General features: G+C 39.3%; 1 protein-coding gene across 1 annotated transcript; it reads right to left on the bottom strand.

Annotated features, from left to right (window-relative positions):
- Nucleotides 1–163: 163 nt before the first annotated feature.
- LOC107219704 (bone morphogenetic protein 4) lies at nt 164–25,028 on the bottom strand. Its single transcript, XM_015658017.2, has 3 exons — nt 23,583–25,028; nt 15,677–15,794; nt 164–4,459 (listed from the first exon to the last, which is right to left on the bottom strand). The coding sequence occupies exons 1-3, from the start codon at nt 24,144–24,146 to the stop codon at nt 3,639–3,641; spliced, it is 1,503 nt and encodes a 500-aa protein (XP_015513503.2). The 5' UTR covers nt 24,147–25,028; the 3' UTR covers nt 164–3,638.
- Between the last annotated feature and the right edge of the window lie 474 nt (nt 25,029–25,502).

Raw genomic sequence — 25,502 nt, 5'->3', positions numbered from 1 at the left:
ATCTCTCTATCTCTCTATATATATATATATATATATATATATGTATATAGCTGCATTACATACCTATGCGGATCGGAAAAGGGGGAGTGATTGATATTTTGCAAGTAGAGGACGAGAATGTTTAGCTGAAATCAAATAATCGTTTATTCAATCACTTGCCATGTTACGAGTATATTTATAACAATATAGAAACAGGTCCGTACATAGCGTTTACATATATCAAATCTGGTATTATCGAATACAGTAATAATTTCGTATGCGAAATGCAGGATGTGCGTTCTACGTCTACGATTATTATGTATACCTTACAAATTCATATATATATATTATAATACATATTATGCCTACAGGTACCTGCATGTATATCTACATCGTATATATATATATATATATATGTGTGTGTGCGCGTTTTGCGTGTGCGTGTCAGTGTATAAATGCAATAAATAAATCGGTGGCGATGATGAACGTATTGTACATAGATGAAAGGTAAAGAAAAATAATAAATAAATAGTATGCACATGATAGTTTTTCTCTATATGTTTGGTAGGTATGTACATGCATTCGATATACACACGTATGAACCTTTAACACATTGCACGATAAAATTGCAGACTTCTCTGTACGATAAAACTTCAGGCACGCTGCACTCTTCTAGTTTTACTTCTAACATTAACAAGACAATTTTTATTTTTATTTTCTTATTTATTTATATATATATATTTTTTTTGTTTTTATTCCGATTTTCTCTTCTCGTTTTCTTGATAAGTAGCGAGTGTCCGTATATCGATATATATTATACACGAGCCGTCTTGCTTATAGCTCAACAATTATGCAAATGCAGCGCACCGTCTCGAACTATAAGTATTGGTCAAACTCCAACACCTTAACGGTTTGAAAACACGAAACGCGGTTGTCAACGCGCCCGAAATTAGCCTCTCAAGTGTGTCTCGGCATTTAAGGAGCTACGTTACGGGCGTACATGTATTTACGTACACGTATACCCGTGATATTTTACACAATTTTACCTTAATTCTCTCATTAAAAACGTGCGAGAATCACGGTACAAAATAACCATCGCGAGCTGTCGTACCGAACAAGTTTACGATGAAAATGTCCTTCGTTATATGTATGCTGGATACACACGTAGAGAACTTTCGATTCTTGTACATCGTTTCCCCTGATTTTTATAGGTTTTTATACATGTATGCGTGGATTTTATACCGATGTATTCACAGACGACGCGCAAACGGTTATGGAAATACCTTGGGAGCGAGAAAGAGATGCGAGTGGCAAGAGGTTAGAAAGATATATTCTTAGGTAATTTTTGTTCCTTTGATTCGTAATATTATATCATGATATCTATTGCCATTGTGAAAAAAACATGATACGTGCGTCGTGCAACGAAGGCTTATTTTTTATGAAGCGCATTTCTCAATGTCTATACAAATACGGCTATAAATTTGATACGATTTGATTATAAAATGATTTATAGTCCCGTATTCAGAATAATTTTATCATCATTCAGATCGGTTCGAAATTACGATCCATACCGGAAAAAATGAGGCGCGAAACGAATTTCGAGAAAAAGTGCAAAAGACAACAACTGTGAAAACAAAATGACTTGATAAAAATAAAGTAAATATTGTAACGAATTAAGTATTTCTACAAATTCTTTTGAAAGAAATCTGTTTCGTTACTCAGCAACCAGAGATTCTTCTCTTTAATTTGCGCCACCGTGATATACGCATGTATATGTATATTATATGTATAAGTTACATGTGAACACATTACGGAACATTTCCCTATATCATATAACAGCGATGTAGTAAAATATAATTGAAAAATTATTTTTATTCTTAATCGATAATGTTTTAAATTTCTATAGTATCACGATTATTAATTTTACCGTGTAGCACAAAGGGTTGTTGAAAAATTGAAAACGGTATTGAAAGTAAAGAGAGAAATTAATTCGAACAGAATACAGAACTGTGTAATAATCGTGTTTTGTTGGTGAGAAAAATACTATTTTGAATTGAAACGACTATATGATCCGTTCGACAATCGCGTTTGTCCAGTTTTACTTAAAGAGATTCGGAAATATAATCGAGAATAATATATTACATATTATACCTATACTAATAATAATATTAATACTATTATTATTATTTATATACTACTACCATTATACTATTGTTTATATTACTATTACGTATATTATATTTTCATTAAGTTTATTTTATTATGAAAATTCGTTACTATGAAGTTCTTTTCAATGACAATTGCGGTAGGCGTAATATGTAAACTGTACAATATATATTATATAGGAACTAAGAGGTGCAGCTTGTTGAAATGATTAATCGATAACGCAGTGCCGTGTATGTAATATTATGTTTCAAACTAGATAAATAGTCAACGTCCGAGACACGAAGTGTTTATTATTATTATCTCTTTTCCTCACATTTAACGTAAATAGACCTGTACATGTGGTACGTAAGTTTGTATTATGTTTTTCTGCAATGAATTTCGTCAATTAGGAAAATTGAGCACGGAATTAAATGTTTATAATAAATATGCGTACATGCGTATGAGATCGTGTGTAATATATTGATATGCTCAGGGCATCTTTTACAGAGGAATTTATAAATTTTCGGATTTTTCGATGCTATTTACAAAGTTGTTTTCAGCTGACATAATATATATTGATGTATGGCTCGTGAAAATTAGGTATTGATATTTAAATTCAATTCTTTTTCTTTTTTTACTCTCATCTTTCTACATATTTAACCGGATTGTGATTTCGTGGCTATTGATCAAAGGCACACGCGGTTATTTATATTTCATTTCATTGCTATAAAATCATCATGAGTGTAATTGCGATAGTTTACTATACATATTTCATTCTCGTAATAACATCGATAGAGATATAAGTTATACTGACCGTTTAGATTTAGGGCGAAGGAACGTTCGCCGTTATATACGTGTGTATATATACCCATACATACCAAACAATCCAGCTTATACAGGATATAACCCTGTGTGAAGGAGACATTAGATCGTAAAATTTCTACATTATCCATACATACATTATGCGCATCCGATGTAGAAAATACCGAATATACTTATAATTATAATCATATACATATACATATTTTACAATATGTGTGATTATTTTTTTTTCTATCACAGTCAAAGCAGCAACACCCTGCAATTAGATAATATAATTACCAAGGGTCGACCGATATTTTTAAATCTTTGGTTAGTCGATAATTAATTAGAGAGTAGAAGTAAAATAAAAAAGAAGTAAAGATACAAATAAATCAGTGTAATAATAATAATAATAATAATAATAATAAAATAAATAGAGAAATATTTGATAAAAGGTATAAACACCAAGGAATTAGGTATACAATATAATTCGCCTCCCACTGCTCAGCATCGTAGATAATAATGATAATAGAAATAATAATAATAATAATAATAATAATAATAATAATAATAATAATAATCAGAATGATAATAATCATGACAATAACAATAATAATAATGATAATATCGTGTCTTGCAGTTTCAACGCATGTCAAAAGGTTTTCGATAAAGTGTATGCCCCTCTCGCATTCTATCCGCGAAACTTGCAGGCACTAAGAACACGCGCACTCTAAGACCTTCATGTTTTTCCAGTTCGTGATCTTGAGCTTTGTCGGATCGTTTTCGTTGTAGTAAAGTATCTCCAACTCTGTAAGTTTGCTCGGCGCGCAGCAGGGTCTTGGCGCCTTTTTCCTGTCCTCCTTCCATATCAGACTCTGAATGAGGGCGTGATGGTGGGCGGGATTGTAGCGCGGCGGACATCGGCCCTTGCAGTAGCCGGCGTCGAAGGTCTTCGGCTGAATTATGAACTCGAAGCCCCTTATGTCCTTGAAGGTGACGATCATCTCGTGCCGGCAGCACTTCTTGTTCTGTCCCTTGCACTCGGTCCTACGGCCTCTGTGAAGAGACATCAGCTGGTCGGGCGTCGCTCGCCGGAATCGGCTGCCGGACGCGACGCTCCGATCCGACATCGTGAAGACGTTCAGCGCCGCCGGGGCGACGCTCTTCCAGTTGTAAGTCTCGGAGCCTCGCCGCCTAACCTCGACCTCGAAGCCCAGGTTCTCCTCGCCATCGTGGACCCAGGAAACCACCGCCTCCGTTGAGTCGAAATCCACCCATCTCGGCGCCGAAGAACCCACCCGCGTTTTTTGGACAGCTATCGGCTTCCTCGACGACCGCGTCGTCTGGTATATCGACACCTCGACCTCCTCTTCGACGTCCTCGGAACCTCCGATCAGTATGCGCAACGTCGCGTGATCAACCGCGTGATTTTTATGCACGGGTATTTCTACGGGAAAGTAGATCGAATTTACGCCCTCTATGTTATTCATTAGACCGTCGTAGCTCCTCCGAGATCCGTTTTCGAAAACGTGATCTGTAACAGACAAAAATCGAAAACATTCTGTAGTGTGAAAACATAAAAAAACAGTCACGATGGTGAAAACGTTTTGTGACCTCAAATTTTTAACCGTTATTATACATCTAATCTACTATAGCTGCCCGTTGCGGCTCGCCCGCATCCAAATTTAATATTATAATATGAAAATTTTATTCAGATATAAAAAAAAAAATCTTGCTCACAGTTGGGAATATTTGAACGAAGACGGTGAACGTCTGACCTAACCTAAAACCGAACCTTACCTTACCCAACCTAACCTCTAACTATAAGAGTTTAGTCAGCGTTAGCTTAACTTAAAACTATCCATGTGGTTATAACGAAATATAGTTTAAAACCTGGTCAGACGTTGTAGCTATTTACAAAAAAAAAAAATCAAAATCGGTTCAGTCGTTCTGAAAACTATATGAAATACGCTCAATTGTTGAAACGATTCGCGAGCCATCTATTGTAAAGTGGTTGTACTAATTTATAAGCCTTCGCAATGGTAAAGGAATGCGTATGGGAAAAACAAAGAAACATCAATTTTTTAAGGGACACACAGAAAGAGTTAATTTCTATAAATCTCAGAAACCCTCGCGAGCGTTCGGACAACTACTTGCCAAAGTTTCATCGCAATCGGATAAATGGTATAGGAACGCATGCGGAGCAAACAGACATTCATTTATATATATAGGTATATAGATGTCAGAAAGAAGTTAGTACATGATTACTTCTTTTTTGAAATTTGCCGATAAAAGCCACCGTTCATCCAAATTGCACATTGTATTTAGAGTTACATATTGTTATATCATGAGCTTATGGTGAACAGGGAAGGCTGAATGCGCATGCGTCAAGCACTGCTACCAACCTAACGTTCGCGAAGATAGATCGGGGTGCCCATAACTCGTCAACGGCATGACAGGTGTCACGCTAGCTGGGTTAGAAATCATTTTGTCGGCAGCAGTTCGTAGCGCGCGTTGAGCTGCGTTAACTCTTGTAAAATTTGGGCATGTATTCGACGTATGCGTACTTGACCTTCCTTGTTTACTATGAATTCACGGTATACCTGTACGTACGTAGAAATGAGCGGATGGCATTTGGACGTGAAATCTGCGCCTGAGTCTGCAGATGCGGTGTTGTTATACAGGTTGGTATTTATCGAAAGATCAAATCAGGCGGCTGTGCGGGTCGTTGGTAAAAATCATCAGCGACAGACGGTACGAACGATCGGTGCTCATTTGCATCCCGGACGAGACTAACCTCACAATCAAATTGGAAATGGAAAATTAATCTTGTAAGACGGTACCGACCACTCCGAGTACATATACATAGGTATAATCGGAGGCTCGAAGGCTCTCGAGTATCGAACGACGAAATTGTTAGAAAAAGGGCAACGAAGCAATCAGAAAAAAGAGAGACTAGTATACTCGATACTATACTCGGATAACAATCGTACAACATAAAGCGGTCAAACGACTTCATCGGGTACAACGATCACGAAAACTGAAACCAACAGACCAATTATAATTCGGGCGAACTGTTTGGTGTTTATATACGCATCTCGATGACCCGACCCGCCATTTTGCGGAGACATGCATCCGCGTGAAGATGCCAGTAACCTAACCTAACCTAACCTAACCTAACCTAACCTAACATAACTAGAAATAACAAGTCGACGCAATTACCGCGCATAAAATTTCTGCTAGTATCGCAGTTTAACTATGTGTGATAAATAAAATAGCGTCCTTAGTCGCGGCGCAACGTTGGAATATCAAAACCATCGTTATTCGCTGGAGATTACTATAAAATGGGACGGAGACGGGGACCAGAAGAAACTTGGTTAGGTAACCCTGCAGAATTACCGAAGAACGCGTTTCAAACAGGAGATTCGTCAAGAGAAGTGCGCAATTGTATCAGCGAAATCGTGAATCGACCCATCGGTATTTGATATTGAAAATAGATTCGACCGACTTCCGTTCCGCACCCCGATTTATTATAAACCCGAAGACGTTCCTTCTCCTCACATTATAAACTGGCGGGCTACCCAATTTATAATAGAATTTTAGTTTTCAAATTCCGGCGGTATTTATTGTATAACACAGAATGAAATTTCACGCCTCTGGCCGTTCGGTGCCCGTCTATACTTTCATGTATACATACAACACGAAGGTATATATGGAAGTGAAATAAATTCTTCTTAGATAGGAGAATCGAGTTGATACTTTTGATTCCCGTCTACGCATAGAATTCGATGGACAATTAGATAGGCGGCGTATACAATGTACATATACATGCCTGAGCATATACCTGTATGTAGAAAACAGAGCGCAATAAAATACGGTGCAGTATCTATGGTATTAGCTGTGTTATACACATGGGAATGAGAGAGTAGATCGCACCAGATCGTGACCACGGAATAACTTAAGATTCGAGAGAATTAAGAGATCAGAGAGCAGACGGAGACACTGACGTATGGGTATTGCAGCTGAAATTCCACCGTTTTTGTTTCACGATTCCCTCTACATTATACATAGGTATACATATATAGTCCTGTTTTGGTATCCCCTCAGTTTGTTTATTTGTTTACGTTGTTTTTGGTAGTTTTTTTCTTATTTTTATTATACACATATATAAATAAATGCCGCACATAGACTGCTCGGGTACGTAACGCGGGTGAGTTTTGTTTAACTTATTCAGAGAAACTGGTCACTCGGCATTCCACCGCAACTCGGATTTCTATTTCATAACATCAACTCCTTAACCTGCGGTCTAAGGTACGCACGTTATGCCTTTAGGTATACCCGCAGCCGTTAACCAAGGCTCACTCTGAGCTTGACGGCTCTTGGTAGGTATTTAACTGCTGCAGGGGTGCGGATGGCGATGTGAAAATAGAATAAAAATTGCCGGAGCGAGCGCGCCTTTCCTCAAACGACGAAACCAGACGTCGCGAGCTCGACTCTCGACCGATCTGACGCAGCAATTAGTCTAAAGTGTCTCATTCTCTGTTGACAGAGTAGCACCAGAGTCCCTGATCCACTCGGTGATATTTTTTTTACCTTCTTTTCTCACCTCTTCTTCTTCTCATCCTTTGGTTTTATTTAGTTCTCATAACTTGGCTTGTTTCGTACGGTGTAAAGAACAGTCCAAAGATGAATTTCCAAGAAATTCCTTCACAACCTTTTTACCCGACAATGAGGTGCGCCTGACATCGAATTTTCCCGAATAATATTGAACGAGGATCGTAACAAAAATCCGCAATGATGCGGAATTGTGAAGAGAAGATATGCGGTGTATCCGTAAAAGAGGAGGAAAAAGGGGGAACTCGAAGGTGATCTACGACTTGTAGGTACATGATAGTTCGTTTCCATTCCGAATGCCGACGAGCTTTAAAACCATACGATTTGAATCTCAATTGATATCGTCGTAGCGGGATGTTGATTAGTATGGTAATTGAAATTATCACATGTTTCAATAATACCGTCTTATCAATTATTACCGGTCATCAAAACCCGTCGACTGGTGAAATATAGGTCAAAGTTATTCTAGAACTTAACGGACGGACCTACGAGAGCGAAGCTCTTCTATCTAGATCTCTCTCTTTCTCTCTTTCAAGATTCGATCGTTAGACAGCTTACACATTGCACTTCACTCGCTGTATGGGGTTAACGTATGGATATCGCATTACCAGAGAACGAGATAAATCGAATCTCGCATTCTGTACGACTGGGTCCGTATTCTCAAAGCTTAACGGCATCAGAGAACTGAATATCAATATTTTTTCGTTAGTTTGATTAGAAGATCCTAGCACTTTGAGTTTTTATCAAATTTGCTATACTTGCAGGCTTCGATAATTTTCCCAAATAAGATTACAAAAAGCATAAGATACTAATATTGTAAACTAGAGCTTAGATATCGATTTTTCATTTCAAATCGTTTAGAAGTGGTAAAAAATTTGGTATTTTCGGTCGATTTTATTTTGTGGTCATTTATTTTACCTCGCAGAAGAATATGCTCTGAAGTTCCATTGAGACTCTTTTTACTTATCAGGTTCGTATCGTCACATATTTCATTTTTCCAGACTGCTGATTTTCGTAAGCTTTGAAAAAAAATCTGTTGCACTGAATTCGCAAATAAAACAAACGATCGTAGGATGAAATCTTCTAGACTCTTCACTATTTCAAAGTGATTTGAAATGAAAAATAAATACACAAGCTCTTGTTTATAATTTTAATATATTCTACGCTTCCATTTTTGGGAAAATCATTGTAGCTTAGGATTGGATTAATTGATAAATAAATACGCAACGTGTGACCATCTCGTAATGAAATAAATAAAAAGTAATGATTTTCAACTTGCCAAGTTCTTTTTAACTTGTATACGCGACACAGGCGTAATAACATATAACACCAATTATACTGTCACAATTTATAAAAAGTTTATTGCATATTATTATACACGGATCTCACGGTGTTATGCGGAAAATTTCCGCTGCAATAAAATAAATGACATAAACTACATGTACAATTGAAACATCCTTTTGGGAATTCCTGTGTGTATATATACAGTATATTATTATATGTATTAAAACAGCGAGAATCGAAGATGCAATTATCGCGACGATATCGCGTGTCGGAGGCCAGTTCGGGATGGGCAAATATTCTATATGCCGTGATGAAATATTTATCGATGATGAAAAACAGGTTTTCTGCCACAAGAATTTATCATCCGCTTTCTCGCATGTTATATATCTACGGAGAATCCTTACTCCGGGTGTTAATAACTCAGATCGGGATTCGTGCCCTGCAATATCCACCGATTAACACGCTGCTGATTATATACCTCTGCACGTAATGCCTTTGCAACACTTCACCGCCCCAAAAAATTATCTGCAAGATATTATTTCACTTAATCCAAGAAAAAAAAAACAATCAACAGGATTTTCTAATAGGTCAATTTCATTTTCTCCCTATATTTTTGCGATAAAGCTGCATCCGTCGATACAGCCCATCTTCAGGTATGATGATCCAGGAATCTACAGCTCTTCTGTGCCGCGCCTACGACTCCCTGAACTTTTACTGTCTTCCGTTCTTTTTTTCTCACGGTTCTCGCGCGCTGCCGCAGCCACGATCGTCGTTTCGCCTACCCATTTTTTTAAAATTATTTCTCTTACAATAATCTCGAAAGACTGGTGTAGTTCCCCATTTGATTTACGATACGGGCAAAATACTATTGCACGCGATAAAAAGCTTGTAGGTATATCGGTATATACGAATATGATATACAGAGTGAATTCCTAACGAGTGTACGGTCCGTCGTCTGCTAAAATTTAATGCACACGCGCTAGAATCCGAGAGTCGTAACAACGAAAACATTCCAAGGTGACCAACCGTCCTGAATGTGATCCAAAAAATGTTCACCGTTGTCACTGGCAGTTGGGTTCAACACCGACAACTGTCAAAATTTTTGAGGTTACATACATCGCGGTGAACTGTCGCCTAAATTTATGACGGTTGGTCGCCCTGGCAAACGATCGCTCTTGGATTGTAGCGCATGCGCATTAAATTTTAGCAGACGACGGACCGTCGAGAAAAATTTTCATCTTTTTCTTTCGCCCGTATATAATCAATTATTCCTTATAAGTCGGTATTATTTTTGTGGTGATCATATTACAAAGACTCCGGAGCTGGACTAGAAATCTTTATTACTATACACTGTGTTAAGAACCTGTATGCGGTGTTTATCCATGGAGTGTATGAGGTATTTTAACGACTCGATACTGCGGTTAATGTATTTGTAAGTTATTCGTTATCCGCTATTTTAATTAACTGATCGGAGGGGGTGCGGGAGGTTGAAGAAGTCGGTGTGATACATACAGGCATTTATGTACATGAACGTGTACTGCATACATATCCATTATAAAATGGCGCCGGCGTAAATACGTGAATTAAAAACAAAAGAGAAGAAGAAACCATTTTCACGTGTGTTGATCACAACGCGGTTGGGAAGAAGAATTTGTGTACCTGAAAATGAAGCTGAAGTTAGTAACGTTATTGTAATGATTCGTGTTTCGTAAAATTCGTTATTTCGTAATCTTAAGAATCTCTGAAATCCAGCAAATTATAATAAGGCTAATGTAATTCGCGTTTTCAAAACATAGCAACTTCGAAGTCACTACATAATTGCAAAATAGTGATTTTTTTTTCCCCCACGTTTCGTTACGCTAACGTTACTAACTTCAGCCTCATGCCTGAATCCGATTCTACATCAGTGCTGATGCAGCTGCCAGTGATCCTGTATACCTACGTATAACTGCCCACCCGATTGTCACATTTTTCGAACATTCAAATCATCTAACGTACAAGTAACTAGGCGGAGAAACAATTTTAGGCACGGGAACAATATTTGCGTTGGCGTTAAGACGGTATAATTCAAGGCTGAAAATAAACCATGGGAAATACCACACTCTTGCCTTTATACATTCTCTACCTGTTAAGTGGAACGTGCGGCGTTGTTACTGCTATATTCAAGAATCTTTTTCCTGATTTTACAACTTTCATTACACCGATCGAAGAGAAATTCCCTGCAGCTGCAATATATATTCGTCGATGCAAAGTGTGAGCTTTCCACAAATTATAATGTGTCTGGACGAAAACGTGATAGAAAAAAGGTTTGAAAAGTGCAACCGGAGCTAATCAAGTTAAATCTAATTCAAAAAGAAATATTGTTCATCAGAAGCATACAAATATTACGACATATGCGACGAAAATATTAAAAAATACTTTATTTTCTCTGCTTTATTCATATAATTAGGTATTTTGAGTTCAAATTTAGTGTTTCAAAATTTTGTCCGATACCACGAGGACCTTCTTAATCACACTTGGTAATTAGTAGGGCCCGGATAAATATGTATTCAAAATCATAAAATATGTACATATAATATAGACTTGAAAAACTACAATATGGAAAATAGAACTTGCATTTTCTGGCTCCAAACACCATATTTTCCGTAGAAAACCTAATGAGAAATGAAAATGATTTAAATAAAAAATATTCATTCACATATTAATCCGGGCTCTAATAATTATACTAGATGCAGATTCTCATTTTACGCGAATTTCGAAATCAATTGAAAGTTTTCTGAAAAAATTACATGGCTTCTCGTAAAAACTCTTCAATCTGTCACGCGACATGAAATTGTAAATCAGCAATTATGTCGGTAACGGATTTTTTCACGCCTTAAATGCATATCCCAAGCGAGTTTCGATCACTCGTCGATTCGTTCCCGACTCAGCAGTGTCTCGCGGTATCGCATCGGTCCGTATCACCAATCACGGCGTAATTATGCCCGTCGGCTATTCGGAAGGACAGATACAACAGATTTTCTCCTTTCTATCGCAGACCGCGGCAGCTCCCTCTGGCGATGAGCGCGCATGCGCGCGAGTCGTTTCACCGAGTACAGAGTACGAATCGCCGTCCTTAACGCATAGCGTGCATAGGCACACAACCAACGGACGCGGTTCGGAGAAGAATCAAGCCCTACGGCAGGGCAACAGCGCCGGCGTCTTATATTGGGCTAAAAACAAAAGAATAAGCCGAGTCTATAAAGTCTTACGAAACGAAACCCCGCCGACTATAACCGTCGGACCGTTCTCGCCGTAACAGGTTCGCGTCTTCTTCTCGCTTTTTGCCTCCCCCCCACTTGCCGCACTTTTCATCATTATTTTTTAATCCCTGCAGCAGCTGTCGAAACCCCCTCATGATATACAACGCCGATGGTGTCGTTCTATAATAACGACTATCGATCCTTCAATGCGCACAACATGACGTGAAACATACACACGCGTCAAAAATGTTAGAAGTCATAATTCGAAGCATAGTTAAAAAGTGAAGGTAAGTTTTTTTTTTTTTTAACGCATACTACCAAGTTCTACGGTTGTTCATGGTTCGTAGCAACGAATCAAGTAAAGAATTGGTGAACATTTTTCAGAAGGTTCAAGTTAGTGAGGTTATGACGTAACGAAACCTTATGGAAAAAACTGTTATTGGATAATTTTAGAACGACTTTCAAGGAGTTGACTTATCAAAATGTAAACATGTTTTCTTTGCTATTGTTCACTCTCTGTATTTCAGAAAATCGTAAAGGTCCAAGTAACGTTATGTACTAACTTCAACCGCATAATTTTGCTTCAGGCTAATTTCAAACGAGTTTTATTACCGATGTAACTTGTTGTTAGAAATATGTAAAATGAATTCTTTGTGTTAAATTGTCATTGGTATACTCGGAAATGTATATAAAAGTAAAATATTTTAATCACGCTGTAATTTTCAGGTGTCTCTGCAATACTGAAAATCACTTTCAACGCGGCCCTGACTATACACAGGTTTGCTTTTTCCCGTGGACATATGTTGAGGATATCCTGGATCAACAAAATAAACTGCCGTTCTAGTGGCGGGCGTTGGGGAGCGGAAGGTATCGGAACCGAAACCGCCTTTCTTTTTCACTCTTCAAAAAAGAGGATAAAGAAACATACTGCGAGAATACGTACGTGATGATTACTTTTTAACATCTCACGCCGCTCCTTCCATAATCTAATAAGGGAAACCATTTAGTAGCCGAACAGCTGTATATTTATCCAGCTACGTGTAGTTGGATGTGGTGAACGTTCCATATATGTTTCTTTTCTCTCTCTTTCTCTCGCTTTTTCAGTACCTTGTAACCTCCTACCGACTGATGGAGTGTGAATGCGTGTATAATGGGGATTAGAGAAGAAGCTGAAGGTAGCGGTGCGAGGCCGAGTGTTAAGACACGTGAGAAAAACTTCAGTTTTAATTACCAATGAAAATATTATCAATTTCAGTCCCAAAGGTCAGAGGGCTTCTTGCTCTCTCTGTATATTATTGCTTGTCAGTTCCCCGTATCCTGCGTCCCGAGTCCCGACGCCATAAGTTTCACCTTACAGCATCTGCGTGGCTGCACCCATCAGCCAACGATTCATTAGAAAAATCCCAGCCGTTTATCTCCGCCTTTCGGTGATTATTTCCCGACGATAATCCTTTCCATTAACGCCAAAAACAAAAAACGCAGGAAAGTGCAAAAAAAAAAAAAAAACAACAAATGGAGGTGGAGTGATAAGAAGGGTGAAATTATTTCCGGTCCTCATAATATAATTAATCGTATTTTTTATGATATTTTATCAATAGATTAACATCATGTTGGAACTGTAAAATTGAATAGTTAGTTGTCCGCGCTTCATTAGCCTTTATTAACTGCCGAGATAGATAGAATCATCCAGTTGAGAATTAAAGGCGGAAAGCTTGGAAGCCTTTTCTCTTCTCGAAACCGCGCGTGGGTAAAATTTACGTGCTGGTTAAAAACGTGGATTCCTGATGAAACGCGAAGCTGCTGCATTCTGAACGAGCAGCTAGCCTCGAGTCCAGAACCTGCAGCGCATACTTTGTGTCATGCAATCTTGATACGGAATCCTGACAACCTGCTTCGCCTGCAACTATAATACTGCGTAACCCTAGCCCGCCATTTGTTGCGAGTAAGGAATGCGGCGCGAAAAAATAATCAGCGCCAACGAAAGCCAAGAAACGTTCGCTGCCTCTTCCTACGCGCATAATACTAAAATAAAGTACGGTAGCTCGCACGAATGAGTAAACGATTATCAATCCTGGACGAATCGAAGATGAATGGGTGTACCGAAGTCTGAATCAGAAATTGGGAAAAGAGAAAAGCAAACCGTATCAAAAAATCTCCAGCAATGTTATTAGCTGCAATGATAGCACAGATCTGCAACCAAAAACTGCATAGGATTTTTTTGCACTGTTTCGTAAAGATTTTCACTCGCTGAAGCCGGAAAAAATATTCCAACATTTCCATCACGTCAGGTTTTTTAGTGAATTCGTATTTGTGATGTCATTTAGAGTGAAACTATCGTTTAATTAGAAACCTGGTATCCTATTCTTGATTTTGAAAATTCTATGCAAAAGTAATTTCTTACTTCCGTTTAATATGTATTAGAGTGAAACTCAAGAATAAATACAAACAGGGAAACAGAAAATGGAAAACGAAAGCGTCTTCGGAGGGGTATCAAAGAGAAAAAAAAAGGTTTCATAGGCGAAAAGAATGAACACAGAATGTTAAATACATTTCATAAGGAAATTTTTTGTTTAATTTTATAAGAAATATTGTTTAGTTAATTGTAAAAATCGTGGTTTTTTCACTATTTTTATGCTTTTTTATACAAACACTTTGTATTTTGCAAGAATACTGTACGTGATCGAGGAAAACGGAAGTAATTTTTGGATTCAGCACACTCGAAAACATAACATTTAACAAAGACATCCCATGCACTTGAAATTTTTTTGTTTCGCAGTCCTGTGTATCGGACGCGAATAAAACTAGGTTATTCTGATGTTTTCTTTTTTTTTTTTTAATGACCCCATTCTAATGTTTTCCCGTTCATTTTCCTCACCGATCAGATCCTTACAAAAAAATTCCATGCGATCTCCGGTAAGCTAAGAGTAACGAAATAAGTCGAAAAACATTAGAATCAGATCAAGTATAATTAATCTTACCTTAATTCTAAGTGTGAAACATTCTCTCAAATTGTTGATATCTTAGCTCGTGTTATTTCAATTTGATCAGATTAATATCTATCCAATATAAGTAGAGATACTTTTTTATTCGAATTGATCATCATCGATGCAGATGACATTGACGGAGATCTTTCAGACGGTTTTTTGTTTAGCTTCTCCCAACTTTTGATTCCCACGTCCGGCCGTTTATCCTCAAAAGCCGAAGATATTCAACCGTCATTGCATTATCTGCAGCACGGCATGATCTTGCGGAGTTTTTGAATGTGTAAAACTCATTCGAAATCTCGCTCTCTCGTGATGGCTTCGTGGCGATAACCTCGCGCTGGCTTCGCCGATAAAGCGAGCTCAACGGGACGGGAAGTCGTCACTAAAATACGATACTAAATACAGAAAACTGCGGAATAATTGAATGGGCTTATCTGAGGCCAACCAACGTTCACTCGTGAATCGTTGTGATGCTTCTTTTCTCTTCTTCGACGGGTTAAGAGGCTCGAATTATGCGGTTCGACCCTGCCGTTAAAACCGACCGACCCACCGACTCGTTTAATTGCAAATTAAAGAACCGCGACTCAATTATCCCTCGGACTTTAACTATGGACAAAAAGTAGTTACCTGCAGGGTAAAAGACGTGCAATCTTCTTCTCGTTCTCTGATCTTCTGACCCGGACGATTCCACTCTACTCAGGTACTCTCTGTGCGCATTTTCGTACTCTGACTGGCTCACATTTGCCTGTCAACAAACAAGGGTGAAATATCGAATTAGTATTACGTCTCTGTTGCAATTGCCGGGTAGTTCAGACGAGCATATTGTTCAATGTTCGCCCGTATTTCCTGAATTCCGTTTTTTTCTATTCTTACAATTTTATTATCATTTTTATTCCCGACTCAACCATAAAGTTAACTTTTTTTTACCTCAAAAGCGGGACGAAAATCGCATATTTTTCCCTGAAACGTATTTGCGGGAAATATGAGATCATGTGAGATCATATAAGATCATATTTCGCGCAAATCCAAATCCAGAAAATGCGAGCGCCTTGAAGAAAACAAAAGAAGCGAGTGCAAATTTAAAAGTACCTATTTTCAAATAAATATTGCGGCCATAGTTGAGTCGGAAATAAAGTCCTATATACAACACAGGAATAAAGGTCGACTTTATTCCCTTGTTACATAATGTACTATTATTATTTGAATTTGTGTCACATTCAGATAATACCTGTAATAATCATTCGGGAGATAATGCTGCAGGGGGGGGGGGGGGGGAGGGGATGGGGGTAGGAGTTGGAAACGCGGAGATGAGAGTATAAACGTTTCTTCCGATAGAGTATAGAAATAAGTTACAGGTCAGTTGTTGACTTGTAAGATCGTGTAACTTATTATACAACTGCAGTATAGAACACAGTAAAAAAGACCGGAGTGTACAATTTATAAATCTGTGATTAAACTCTTGATCTGAACTTTGGCCTCTTAATTGATTCTTGGAAAGCCGAAGCGTCGGATGATATATAATTACTTGACAGCCATACTTAAGTATATTGTATGTATATAATATACATGTATGTAAGTATTACTAAATTATCTCCCCCTCTCCTCTCACTGTCCTGCATTACTTCCCCTCGTTATACGAAGAACTGGGTGGACGTAGAAGGCGAATCCGGGACGAACTGTCAATTCGAAAAATTCCAAAAATCACATGGTGATTTAAATATTTTTCAATTTGACAGCCTCGGGCGGCCCCGGAGTAATTATTTTAATCAGATATCCCCGCATCGTGTGAAAGGCGTCAAACACTCTTTCCATTTGAAAATTTAAAGATTATCCGCAATAAAATTTATTACGAAGATTGAGCCTTTGAATAATTCCAGTTAACTTACCAATCGTTACATACCTAACACCTGTAGCCGTCATTATAGCGAGTCATTCGAATGGTTGAAATCATTCAATACAGCGTACACCTATTGCGGAATGTTGATCGACGTATCACCAGCGGTTGTCATAAATCTTGATAAATCCGTCAATTATTGATCACCGCGAGAAGTTAAGTATTCAAATTTTTAGACAAGTGACGAAAAACGCGACGATGTTGCACGTCGAAGGACCGCGTGATTTTTCTATGTGTGTATAATATATTTTTCCAAGCCAGCGATATAAATATCTCGAAAAGTATCTCACGGACGACAGTTATCGCCGCCTCTTATGTGTACTCATTTTCCCCAAACTAATATACTGCATTTCCGGTGAAATTCTCTAGATAAAGGGTACACATAATTATGGTCTCCAGATGGACTCGAAGTGTCGGCGAAGTCGCAGTAACTTATACCCCAATTCCTTCTCTTTTTTTCATCTATATTTCGTTATCGTTAAGCCGCCCGCCCTCCGAAAACATATACGAAACTTATGTCTTCACACTTTTTTCTTTTGTCCACATCCCTCTCTATACTTTACGAGGTAAAGGGCAAAAAGATGAGAAGGGAAAACAAAAAGAAAGTCAACTATTCTTAGATAACCGCTACGCGTACACTCACTCGAAGGTCCGGAACACAATTGCCATATCATTACACCTATACATACGTAAGGCAAAATGCTAAGTAGGCTGTATATATGTATAATGTACGTATACTGGTTAGGAAAGAATTATTAGCATTATTTGTGGAATAATGAATTGCTGATCACGAATAACCAAGTTGAGTAAGGTGATGTATTAGCTTTTGGAAAAAGGTATATCAGCTTCTAGTGTAGACCCGAGGGAATGATTTGCCGAATGTCTGATTGGTTCCTGGAAAAACATCGATCCGTCTTACATGACAAGTCGGACGGAAAACCGAGCGGCCACGATACGTGAAAGGCGTCAAACCAATCAGAAAGCAAGAGTGACGCTTATTTTTTGACATTCGACACTGACTCGACGAACTGTCGCGACTGTGTCGAGAAACTGAACACCCGAATGCGCATGCGCGAAATCACGTGACTCCGTTGGTAAATTCGACTGATTCGTGCCGAGTTTTTCATCTGTTTCTCAGGTTAACCAATTCAGTTACGGCCGGATGCTAGCTATCGAAATTCGCAGGCATTTCGAGGTTGTATTGCATTCACAATTCGAGATAGTCGAAACGTGGTGGGCCCGGATTTGAGTTAACCTAACCTCTAAACCCTCGCGCGTATTGACAGCTCGCGCATGCGCCAAATCAGTCGGAGTTGGCCAGCCTGTGGACGAAAAACTTGGCGCATGCGCACTTGGGTGTTGAATCTCCTGATACTGCGGTTACGGTATATAGACGTAAATGTAAACCGAGAATGCGACGCACTTGGAACTTGATATCCATGCAAGCATGGATTATGCGACGAGAGAAAAGGTAAAAATTTACTCCGAGAAATCCGCTTCGAGGGATTGAGGGAGGTTAGGAGTATGAATTGAGCGTGTCGACTTGAGTTTTGCACTGCGTGTCCCTTTAGGCGGAGACCTTTATTGTCGTAGCGTGGCTTAATTCGGCCAATTTCGCGAGTACCTACCATATCCGTTGCGTTTATGAGTCTATTCCCCTTGGCGGGAAGCTGGTAAGACTCCACCGACGACGTGGAGAGTTTAATTTCACGTATGCGAAATGAAAATTATGGAAAATAAGATAAAACGGCCGTGAAGAAGGAAAAATAAAGAAGTCAGACAAAAAACGCCGCGTCCCACGCGCCTGCGGTAAAATTGCAACGCGACGACGCGAGTATAACACGATTCGAACGTCCGTCCGTGAAATTCAAACTCGACATGCCGACCGCCGTTAAAGGCGGAAAAGGCGGCGCATCCCGCCGAGCGTAGAAGACACAAGACAATAATTACAATTCATCGATAATTGGAATAAAATTGGAAAAATGAGGGCTGTCGAATGTGTGATTTGTGTTCCCAAGCGGTTTTGTGAAATTCAAGTTGGTGAGGTTGATGCAACACTGCGTTCTTCATAGCAAAAAGACCATCATCTTGCAGCTTAAAAGGATGTCTTCCGAAATCGAGTGGTCCGTATAATAAAAAAAGATTCATTAATATTTTAGAAACCCGACTAAATCATTCAAAAACAATTCTGAAACATCGATTTTCATCTCGCGACTGCGAGTTTCGAGCATTCTGCCGTTCCCTGCAGCTCAAACTTCGAATCGCATAGGTGTAACACAGTACGTAATTACGTGGGTATATAATGAATGCGTTCCGCAGAGAGGAGAGCTCGATACAAATACAATGCCGCTTACGGTGAACGGAGAGATAAGCTAAACACTGATTCTATAAATAGCTGAGGTACACGCGGCGAATCTATACGGATATATACATGTATGTATGTATGTATACCTATACGTGAGTATGTGTAACATAAATGGTTATTTGTACGTACGTATGCATTAACGCCATACCGCATACCTAACCGCGGAACGAAGAAAACGACGAAGGCGTAGGCGTATATTTATAAGGATTAAAATCTCATCTCAATTTTAGGCAGCTTGATCGTACATGTTTACCTATGTATGTATGTATACATACAACCTGCAGATCGTAAACCATATACGAGGTCTACTCGCCCTACTGTTATGTATTAACTATTATATACGCGCGCGCTCTCAGAAACATGTTGGTACACATTCCTTCCGAGTTCATTGTTTTTTTTTTTCTTACACCTTTCCTTTTTTATTATCTCACACCATTTTTACTCACCGCGGGTGCAGCAACACATTTTTTCCGACTTACATACGCGCGGTGAAACTCTTGCCGTCAGTCAATTTATCGAACAGTCGAAATATGTGTAACAATTTTTATTGGAAAATGTCCTCATGACGTCAGAGCCTGGTTGTCGGCGCCATTTTATCATCGCATAACCTAAGTTTTTTATTCTAATGAAGATAAATCGTAATTCTTAGGATTTCAAATTACTCATGTCACATAAATTAATGAAACGTAATCAATAATATACCTGTTCAACTATCCACACGAAAAACACGGCCAACCGTCAGCTGTCAGTCCGGTTGCATTAGTTTGATTTTGTTCCACTAGATGACACATTGCAAAGTGACAATCCGAACAGCGGCGAAATATAAACCAGCGAAGTCTTGTATAATTCGGGTAAAAACCAAAACGAAAATAAATTTATATTCTAAGTAATTGAACTTCTGTAAGATTATTGCGTGATCATTGAAAACATCGACCAGAAGAAATTACCAAAGATCAATTGCCAAGTTGCGATTTCGTGGTTGGATCAAAAATAACCACCTCAAATACATCGTTTCCTTATTTCGATACCGGATAAACCGCGAGGGTAAAGTTTAGTCACGCGAAACTTTGCGGCAAAAATTGGAGATGCAAATTGCTCTGAATGAGGAAAGATTTTGTTTAATGAAAAATGATCGAGCGGTTACTCTCCGCGTTGTATTTAGTTTATTGAAATAAGTATATCAGTTTAGAGATCGCGACGAGTATAAGTGAATTAGCATTCCGAATTATACGATACATATCACCAAATATTTGAACACTCAAAATAAGCTTGTAGGATTAGCGGTGATAATTTTGGCTGTGCTAAAAATACTTACACGCATGTTTTCCCTATTATAAAGAAGGTCATAAAACGATTGGAAGAGCAATGTCGAGTTACGAGTGCGGCGATAAAAGTAGAAACGCGGAGGAAAATGTAACGATGGGGGTTCTACCTGTACCGCGATTCCAGATAAGAAAATTGTGTACAGACAGTGATAAGAAGAATCGAGAAGATCGAGATAGCGATTAATAATCGGGTGCATGTATCGTTAGAGATTCGAATTCAGCTAATGTTTCCGCAGAAAACGAGACGTTTCAATTTCACAACCAAGCCTTTAGTATATCTGGCTGTCAACTTGGAACTAACAACAAGTCTGTTCTCCGATTGTTTCGTTTTGTGCAGCGAAAGTGAATCGAGACTTGGAATAAAAAGGGGAGAGGGGGTGAGAAAAACAACCTCATTAATTATTGTTCATTTGTCAAAGTACCTGCGGCATCAGTGAACAAGTTGAGAAACACATCGATCGCCTTGGCTGTGCATCGGAGAAGGCTATAAAGAGGTCGCTGCGACGTTTGCTCGTTCAATCGCGAGAACGAAAGACGGATCTTGGGACTTACGTATGTATGTATGTATGTACAGGCTTACATATGTGTTTTTCAATTCAAAGTTCTACGGACTAATGAGCTAAAAGTCCAATTGGATAGAAGTTAATACCGACTGCTGTTCAATATCACATTGCAGATATACACTGGATTACAATTTAATAACAATCTAGTCGATTATTTACGTCAAGCTAAGACAGCCGCCTTTCTCGGGGACTCGATCAGTCATTGCAAAGTTGGGAAATCCCTCTTTCGTGTATCCGGACGCAAATTCCACGCTTGTATGCAGAAGCGTTACATTCCAATCCTGGACTCGAATAATAAGAATTTTTAGTGACAAACACTTTACGTCTTTGGTTACGTCTGCAACGTCGAAATTTTCCCAAAATGCATTTGTACTTTTCCTCGTTATGCAACAACGGTCTGCTGACGCGTTTCTCGATTGTTAACACATAAGAAATCAGGGAAAATTCTTTTCCATTTCACGACTGTTGTAAGCTCGTGGAATTAAAACCGCAGTCGGTTGTACTGATTGGGTGATTCGATAACGTGGTGTTTCTCTGTCAGGAAGTCGAGGTTGGAAAGGAAAAACAAGAACAATCGCCTCTCGGCGTTGCGGTCTGATCAAATCCCTCGATCGTGTCACGAGAGCGTGTAAATCATAATTAACAGTGAAACAAAGTGGGAATGAAGGTAAATAAAACCGCGTAAACCATAATTTAAGCGGTCAACTTTCGAAAGGACACGCATCCTCTTTACAACTTTCCGATTGTCGTTACGCAGAATCATTCCAAAGGTCTTTCTACGTTCTGGTACTTCGAAAGATGATGACATCCAGAGGAAAGATTACATTTTTCCTCTACCAAATATTTCAGAAAGCCACTATATTGTGTTCGGGGTGATATATTAGTTAACGGGAAAACCGGGGAAACGAGATTTCTGCATCGCTGGATTCGACCTTGCTTACGAACATGTTATGACCTACTCATGCATGCGATGGAATTACCGCAATGTTCAGTCAACAGACAGATCCGACGAGGATAAAGTTAGTAACGTTATCGTAACGAATTGATGAGAAAAAAAATTAGTATTTTCTCATTTTAACAATGATTTTGAAGGAACCAGGATTGCAAAATATGAGTATGTTCCGTTTTGTAACGGTTTACTGAATTTCAAACAGTTCCAAAAATGCGAAACAACGGTTTTTCCTCAGCACGAATCGTTACGATAACGTTACCAACTTCAACACGATCAGATTCGACGCGTTTGATTTATGGCCAATCTCACAGGTGCGGTTGACGATCTAATCAACTTGTTTCCTCGCCAACTGTCATTCTGGCGCAACATGGTAGCAATTCGCAGAGCCAATGTGCAGAGCAGCGATTAAACGTCCCACTCTCAGGAAAAGTGGAAAGAATGCGTTCAATACTTGGCTGACTTTTGTACCTCGGATTATTCCGAATGTAGTTATATGTAGGCCTATAATTACCAGTCACGAGTTTCGCGGCCGGAGAAAGTGCAGCGGGTAAAATAAACACGGCACCACATCACGATACAAGTAATAACGTGTCTACATGACGTAGTGCGTCATTCGTCCTCTGTTCAAAATATCTAACCAGCTTTGATTGCCCCTCGGACATATCAACCGAGGCTAATGGATTCCTTCACTTTTCCATTCACCGGGGAATATTCGGCGATCAGTGATTGTGATTTTCGACCAGCAGTGTTATGCATTAGATACACTAGACTGGCCTTTCAAAAAAAAAAAAAAAAATCTTTATACTCCAATCTGAAAAATCTTAAGTTAACCATGAAAAAAGATGATCCTCAAACTTTCATTACTCTGTTTCACTATTAAGGGGTGCCGGTAATTTTTTTTTTCTTTTATATTTCTTATAGACTAATTATTAGGCTATTTTTTTTTTTTTTTTGTTGAACACCATGCTGAATATTACGTCATGAGAAATTGAAAATGATTGAGTAAAATATATTTGCAACCGTATCAAAAAAAAAAAAAAAAAAAAAACGCCTTAACAGTGAGACAGAGCAAGGAAAATTTGAAGACCTCCTTTTTTCAAAGTTAACTGAAGGTTTTTCAACTCGTAGGATAAGCATTTCTTTGAAAGGCCAGTCTAATTGTAAGATACACCCACATAAATTTGTTACGCGGTAATCGGATCGTTCGTTCCATCGCAATTTCTTATCGATGACACGTCCATCCGGCGTTTCGTCATCTCTTACGGAAATGCTATTGCCAGACGCAGGCATGATCGATTATATATCTTCCCGATTACCGGGGCGCGAACGACTTTATCAAATCAGATCAGATTTCGCCGCCGCGCCGATCAGATTATCGATCGTACATCGGCGCTTGAGTTGTTATTCTCGAATCGAATCGTCGCTGCCTCTTACCTTCGAAGGGTCGGGAATTCGCGTCAGTCCCAGATCCTCCATGATGCTTTTTCTTATTTTATCCAACTCCCGGGAGTCCAGGGGGTCCGGATCTGTCGTACGGGTAGTCGGATCGTCCTCTTCCAGGGGCTTCCGATAGTCGCTCGAGAAGAGCTCCTCATCGGCGTCGAATTGATCGTAATGCAGCATCGTCGGCTCGTTGTAGTAGCCGTTTAGTCCGTCCTCGCTGCTTATTTTTTTGCCACTGTTTTTGAGGGAGGGAGTTGGCGACGCGACGGTCGGACGCGTTAAGGATAATAACGTCATTGCGAATACTGCGACGGCGATGATCTGCAAACGCTTGCAGATTGATCCGTTTTTATTTAAAGATAAATTTGCGCAAGTGTATCGATTTTTACTGTTATTCTGCCTATTACTCATACATCTCCCTCCCTCGCTGCATATACGCGGATTTCTTATCAAATCCTCACTTATACTATCTTCCTTGGCAATGAATAACTTTGAAGTTTCACCTTGTCGATTATTATATTTAAATTCCAAAGATATTATTAAATACTTGCCCATAGCCCCAGGTGCATACAATTGTGGCCTGATTTACGGCCAGGTTTTTTCTAACGTCTGTAACGTGCAGGTAATAATGTTGTTAAAATTTTTTCAACACATCTATACACCTATGTATGCATATATATACACAAGTATATATGTATATATAAAATTTATGAATATATTTTTGGTTTTTGTTTTACTTTAAGCACGAAGCTTAATCTTATGCCTTGTTCACAACATTAATGTGATTATTATTTTTTATTTGAGGGGGAGGGGGAGGGGGAGGACGGGAAAGGGTCAATTTATGGTGTATCGAAGAGTTGATTCAAAACACATGACGTCGTTTCACTTTTCTTTTTTTTTTTTTTTCTTTTGGTTCTCACTGCAACGCACTTTTGTACAGGGTGTAAAAATAATGTTTTCACACGATAGGTAAGCGTTTTCTGATATTAAGATAATAAGAGATAAAAATTCACCAACGTTTACAGGGCGGTTCTAGGCGCTCTAGTTCGTTAATTGTCATTACCCGATTCATGATCGTCGTTTTGAACCGCCTCGCGGAAAAATTGAACGCAATGTATTACGTATTCCTTTTTTTTGTTTTTTTTTCAAGGTGTTATTCGAATTAGACACTTATTTTCGGGGAAAGAGAGGACGAGACGGAAAAAGGCGAACCGCCGATCAGCGGTAAAACCCTGCCGTTTATCCTTCACAATTTGAATAATAAAACTGCGGTTGCACTTTTGACCACGTTTTAAACGAGAGCGCGCGCCGGCGCCCTGCTCGCTCTCTCGCGCTTCCTCTCCGCGTCTCCAGTCTCTCTCAACTATTATTCAAGGAATGTGCTATTTTACGTTTGTACCGTACGATGGTCGGTAGGTACGTCGACACAGCGGCCGCTTGCGACTGACTGCTCGACGCGTGTTTAAGCGAGCATGTATATATTCCCGTTTCTCTCTCCTCTCACTCTCTGCCCGCCACCCTCTCGCTCTATCGGCATGTATAGGTGCGCAACCCACCCGCCGGTCATGCCTCCGGGACTCTGAGCGAACGCTCCTCGTGTGCACGCTGCTGCTGCTGCACCGTCAAGTTGCGTCGCTGCTGCGCCGCGCTGCGTCGCGATGCGTTGCGCTGCGCTGCGTTGCGTTGCATTGGCGCTGCGCTGCGTTTGTATCGTGTATTGTCTTCCGTGGGACGAGACGCGACGCAACGCGATGCGGTGCGCTATACGTACGATGTTTCAGCTTACCTGACAAGTGACACAACGCCGGCTTCTGTTACTTCTTGTTTTACGGTATAGAGTACCTGCACAGCCCTTTAGCCTGAGTTCACCGTGTTTTGCAAACCCCCTGATTTACCTGTTCCCCGTCACAA

This window comes from Neodiprion lecontei, chromosome 5 (assembly GCF_021901455.1).
Source record: "Neodiprion lecontei isolate iyNeoLeco1 chromosome 5, iyNeoLeco1.1, whole genome shotgun sequence".
In the NCBI taxonomy this organism is placed as follows: domain Eukaryota; kingdom Metazoa; phylum Arthropoda; class Insecta; order Hymenoptera; family Diprionidae; genus Neodiprion; species Neodiprion lecontei.
Note: the sequence above shows the minus strand (reverse complement) of the source record. Positions and strands in the feature narration are given on the sequence as shown.

Bases quoted from the DNA above. Each gene is read 5' to 3' on its own strand.
- LOC107219704 (XM_015658017.2), bottom strand. From the start codon at position 24,146: ATGGGCAAGTATTTAATAATATCTTTGGAATTTAAATATAATAATCGA. The intron at 15,795-23,582 runs GTAAGAGGCAGC...GTTTGTTGACAG, and splicing joins GAATTCCCGACCCTTCGAAG to GCAAATGTGAGCCAGTCAGA. The intron at 4,460-15,676 runs GTAACTACTTTT...TGTCTGTTACAG, and splicing joins GCACGTCTTTTACCCTGCAG to ATCACGTTTTCGAAAACGGA.